The sequence below is a fragment of the Octopus bimaculoides genome, chromosome 8, assembly GCF_001194135.2.
Source record: "Octopus bimaculoides isolate UCB-OBI-ISO-001 chromosome 8, ASM119413v2, whole genome shotgun sequence".
In the NCBI taxonomy this organism is placed as follows: Eukaryota; Metazoa; Mollusca; class Cephalopoda; order Octopoda; family Octopodidae; genus Octopus; species Octopus bimaculoides.
The window spans coordinates 85,803,454-85,808,509 of NC_068988.1; the positions used below are offsets into that span (position 1 = coordinate 85,803,454).

The 5,056-nt window shown below is 35.1% G+C and overlaps 1 protein-coding gene across 1 annotated transcript in view; it reads right to left on the minus strand.

Annotated features, from left to right (window-relative positions):
• The window catches only part of LOC106870659 (inactive pancreatic lipase-related protein 1), a 98,974-nt gene that overhangs the window by 2,017 nt on the left and 91,901 nt on the right, over positions 1 to 5,056 (minus strand). Inside the window, exons 8-9 of the mRNA XM_052970243.1 lie at positions 4,584 to 4,766; positions 1 to 1,928 (exon numbers count right to left, since the gene is read on the minus strand). The exon at positions 1 to 1,928 is cut by the window's left edge and continues 2,017 nt beyond it. Of these exons, the coding sequence (XP_052826203.1) occupies positions 1,844 to 1,928; positions 4,584 to 4,766 (268 nt within the window). The 3' untranslated portion in view covers positions 1 to 1,843. The remainder of the gene's footprint in view (positions 1,929 to 4,583; positions 4,767 to 5,056) is intronic.

Below are 5,056 nucleotides of genomic sequence, written 5' to 3' on the forward strand. Positions count from 1 at the left end.
TTTTAAAATTTGTGATAGCATACAAAGTATTTGTGGTAGCTTTTCTTATACTATTTCCAGACGATAGTACTAAAAATACTTTTGAACTTGGCAACGAAATTATTAGCACAGCAATAGCTCATTTTTAAAAATCGTTTCAAGTTCATCTTTGCTTGCAAAATGAATATACAAATTCATTCGTAATTTCACCTACAAAGAAACCTGATGTTAGACATTTACAATATAGGGAACTTTTATCCTAGTCCGTCTTTGATTCTATTCCCTCTCTATCTATCCATCTTTCTTTCTCTTCCTCTCTTTCCCCCTCTCTCTCTCTCTCTCTCTCTCTCTCTCTCTCTCTCTCTCTCTCTCTCTCTCTCTCTCTTTCTCTCCCTCTCTTTCTTTCTCTCCTAGACACATACATGTATGTGTGTGTATACATGTATATATAAAACAAGTATAAGCTTAATCAAGCAATGAAATTGTATAAATTAGATAAATCAGTTAAGAGCTGATATTCTAAATGCTGTATACAAAATTTTTTAATTAATTTTTTTTTCTCATAATTGTAGAAAAAGTTATTAGCGACTAATACAAGTGGAGATAATTTCAATAAATTAAGAATTAATCTAGCAAGTTAGTTTACATGTTTAGTGAAAAGATAGTCTAACTTTTCTTTGCAAGAGATAACTATTGACATATGCTTCGGTCTTTTTTGTCTCATCAATACTGTTGGCATAGTATGCTAAAAGCCTTCTTTATCAGTTAGAAAAGATTTTCAGAAATGGCATGAGACATACGCGAATTTCTTAGCTAGTTGTAATTTGCATAACTAATAAAGAAGCTAATGGAAATAAGTCAAAATGATCGGCAATGGTATGAATTTGGAGAAGTCACACGCACTTATTCACACGCACGCACACACACACACACACAGACACACACACACACACACACACACACACACACACACACACACACACACACACACACACACACACACACACACACACACACACACACGCACACACGTACACATATTAAATAAAATGTACGTTGTGAATGCATACATCCATGTGCATTTAATCTTATCGGCAATGTCTTACGTCTCGCAGTCAATTAATATACGGCAGAGTTAGTGTTTAGAAAGAAAAGAAGAAGAAACAGACTTATGAATAGTTTTAGCGTGTAAACTGAAGATTATTCATGGAAAACTCTTTACACAAAGAAAGATTTTTACTAAAAATTGCCCTACAGTGTGGAGTGGGTGGATAATTTGTTAGCTTTTTTTTTTTCACAAAGAAGAGCTTGTCATTGAAATATACTCTGTAGGGAGCAAGGGGACGATAGACGGGGAAAAAATTTCATTGAAGATTAGTCTGCAAGTAGCTACGAAACGGATGAGACACATATTAAGTTCATACAGAATAAAATATTGGGTAACATAAGCCGTTCTTTTGAAAGAAAATAAATCCAGATTAGAAACACGATAGGATTACGATCAGATGATGCCTTATTTATCTTAAAACTGCAATCTGAATTCTACACCGTTATTTTCACAAAAATGGTGAGCATGAAATTAGAACGCGTTTTTCTTCTTTTGTTTTTCTGTCGTAATTTTATTATATTTTTATCTAAATTTTTATTTTATTCTATTTTTTTAAAACTTATATTTTCGATGTAAAAACAAAAAGAATATTGGTTTGTCTTTGTTGTCTTAGTAGCCACCATAAGTGTGACTCGGACAGAAGTTGGCAGGAGCAAAAGCCACGTCAGAGAAGAGAAAGAAGGAGAGTCGCACACACAAACATATATTAAATGTTGGTTGGTTCTATTATATCACAGACTACTTGTTCAGACATCTTCACGTACAAGTATTGATGAAATTGTTTTGTTGGAATTTGTAAATGTGGCCCTTCACAATAGTAGCTTTTTCGCATGACTGAAACCTGAAATATACAAAGTAATAGAGAATGTAAGAAAAAATAAGCGAAGAGAATATTATTAGTCAGGCTATTCACCTTAATTTTTAGTGTGTTCATTTACAATATTTATATCTTCACTGATTATAGATTGGTTCCATCCCAACTGTTATCCAGTGTCTTATTTGTATATGTTTATAGTAGAAGACTGGATTCGATTCAGGAACCCTTAGCCAAAAACTAAGAATAGTAACGCTAGTTTATTAGTAGTTAAACTAGTAGCTTAGTATATAAAAACGTTAATATATTTAAACTAAAATAAAGGTTACAAGCCAAAGGACAGACACATGGTAACAACTAGACACCAAACCACACTAAACGTAGTGTACATATAAATGTAAATACGTACAAATTAATCTTAACGGTTAATAGTCCGGTTTATCAGGCATTTAAAGAGTTAAATAAATCGATGACTGACGGAAATGATATAATTGCGCGTCCTCTCATTCGTTGGATAAATGAGGCGCAGTTAAAGACTGTCTTCTCATGAATTGTATATCTAAGGACAAAATATTGGGTTCAGATGAAACTGGTGGTGGTTTGTCGTATTGAGGAGGAAGAGTAGGAGTGTTTTAAAGCTTCAAGAAGAGCTTTTCATTGAAATTTAACACACACATTACTTTTGCCCAAGAATGGGTTATGCATTATGATATTTTGCTTAGGCCTCTCGCGTGGACGTATATGGACATAGTCTTTTGTATGTAGGATCTATTCTTTTTTAATATTTTTGTAAAAGTGAAAGGATTTTGTCTAGCTATTTATTTCGACTGTCTAACTGCGACGGTAATTAAATTGACTAACAACACTGTACGCGATGAATATCCAATTTTAATCTCCATATTTAAACTGCATTAAACTGCATTAAACAGTTTGGTGGACTCGACGTCTCTCCAAGATGTCCATATATACAAGATAGGACAACGCAGGATAATGGAAGCCAACGAAATATTCCTTCATTTAAAACAGTTCAGTGACTGCTGATAGAAGCATTACATGTCAATGATGTCGCTGGGGTCTTTTTATCGGTGGTGGTGGTGCTGCTGCTGCTGGTTTTTGGCAAGTCTTATATCACCTTTGATCTCACATACTTTGTAACCATTACATAATTCTAAGAAGTATTTATGGCCACAATATTTAACACTATTTTTTAAAATCTTTCGTGAAGACAGCAGAATGTGATCTGTAGGGAGTTTGACTGTTATTTCTTGTAGGTCGTGAAACCACGTAGTGCAGTATTTTCATAGTGTTGATAAGCAGGCAGAATTGTGAGGATTGAATAAAGGAGAAAAATGGCTACGTTACATAAAGTTATGATGATTATAAACTTTTAAATTTGTCCAACACAATTGCGATGGAAGACGAGTTACACTGTTTTGTTTTCTTATTATTAAAAAGCAAAGGAACAGAACACTGTCACTAATTTTGTTTAAACAGCGGCTGATATTTGCTAGTTTTAGAAGTACTGGCGTCGAGGTTTCCTCTTTTGTTCCGCATACATAAAAACATACGTACATACATTCGTATGTACATATATACATACACGTGAAGGCGCATGACTCAATAGTTAGAGCATTGGGCTCACAATCATGTGGTAGTGAGTTCCATTCCTGACCAAGCGGTGTGTTATGTTCTTGAGCAAGACACTTTATTCCACGTTGCTTCAGTTCACTTAGCTGTAGAAATGAGTTGCGACGTTACCAGTGCAAAGCTGTATCGGCCTTTGCCTTTCCCTTGGAGAGCATCAGTGGCGTAGAGAGGGGAGGCTGGTGTGCATTGGCGACTGCTGGTCTTCTATAAACAACCTTGCCCGGACTTGTGCCTCGGAGAGTAACTTTCTAAGTGCAATCCCATGATCAAAGATACATGCATGCATACATACATACATACATACAGACATAGTATGGCAGAAGCCATAACCATTCATAATAAAAAAGAGTACTGGTGGAATGTCCCAGTAACAACCTCAATAAAATGTAAGCCCAACAGACCTGATATAATAATTTGGGATAGAGAAGAGAAACTACAATTGTGGAAATTAGCTGCCAGCGAATGTTAATATACAGTTTAAAATCAGTGGAAAAGAGAACACCTATGCTGAACTATTAAGAAATCTGTAGTTACTCTATCCAGATTACAAGTTCAGGTTTATACTTGTAATTATTGTGTCCTGAGATATGTAACACACTGCCTAAATACCAATCTTGAGAAATTAGGCTTATCAAAACCAGAAAGGAGAAAGTTAATTTGAAGACTACAAATCCAATCCAGCACTGGAACTGTAAAAGTCTGTTAAATTTTCCAGAAGTAAATCTTTTAAATATATATGAACACATCTCGATATGCATGAGAATACATTCAAAAATCTATACATATACATACATACAAACAAATATCAGTTAGTATAGAAGAAGAAGGAAATAAAAAACATAACTAAAGTTTCGAAGTAAGGAATTTCACCAATGGGAGTCGAAGATGCAAACAGGGAAAAATTTTCGGTGATTCACTTCACAATACAAACCTTGCACCAAGAGCAACAAAATGAACGTAAATACAATTGAATGTATTTGGGAATATCAGATGTAAACGTTGAGACCAAAGAACTAGAAATAGAGAATAACTTACTTAGTGTGGTATGACAATCCCATCACCGACACACCGTGTACCTCTATATTATACCGGAACAAGAAGAAACCAAATCTGGTAGGCGGTCTGTATAGTATGTGAACCTCCACGATTTCTCCTAAGTCTTGAGGGGTAAGGACGACAACGCTTGATCTATAACGACCGGAATGACTGTTTGGCTGGCTGAAAATATTTGAAAAGGTATATTTGACAGGCGGTGGAAGAATGTATTAATCGTGATGCATTCACACACAAACACACACACACACACACACACACACACACACACACACACGCACACATACACACACACACACATACAGACCAGGTGTGATGGATAATTAACTATAAAATTCAGACAACATATATGTATCCACATATTTTACATATATACATACACGCGCGCGCACACACTCACACCTAAAAATATAGATGAATGACGATGGAAAATTAAGTAAATCATGGTATACATG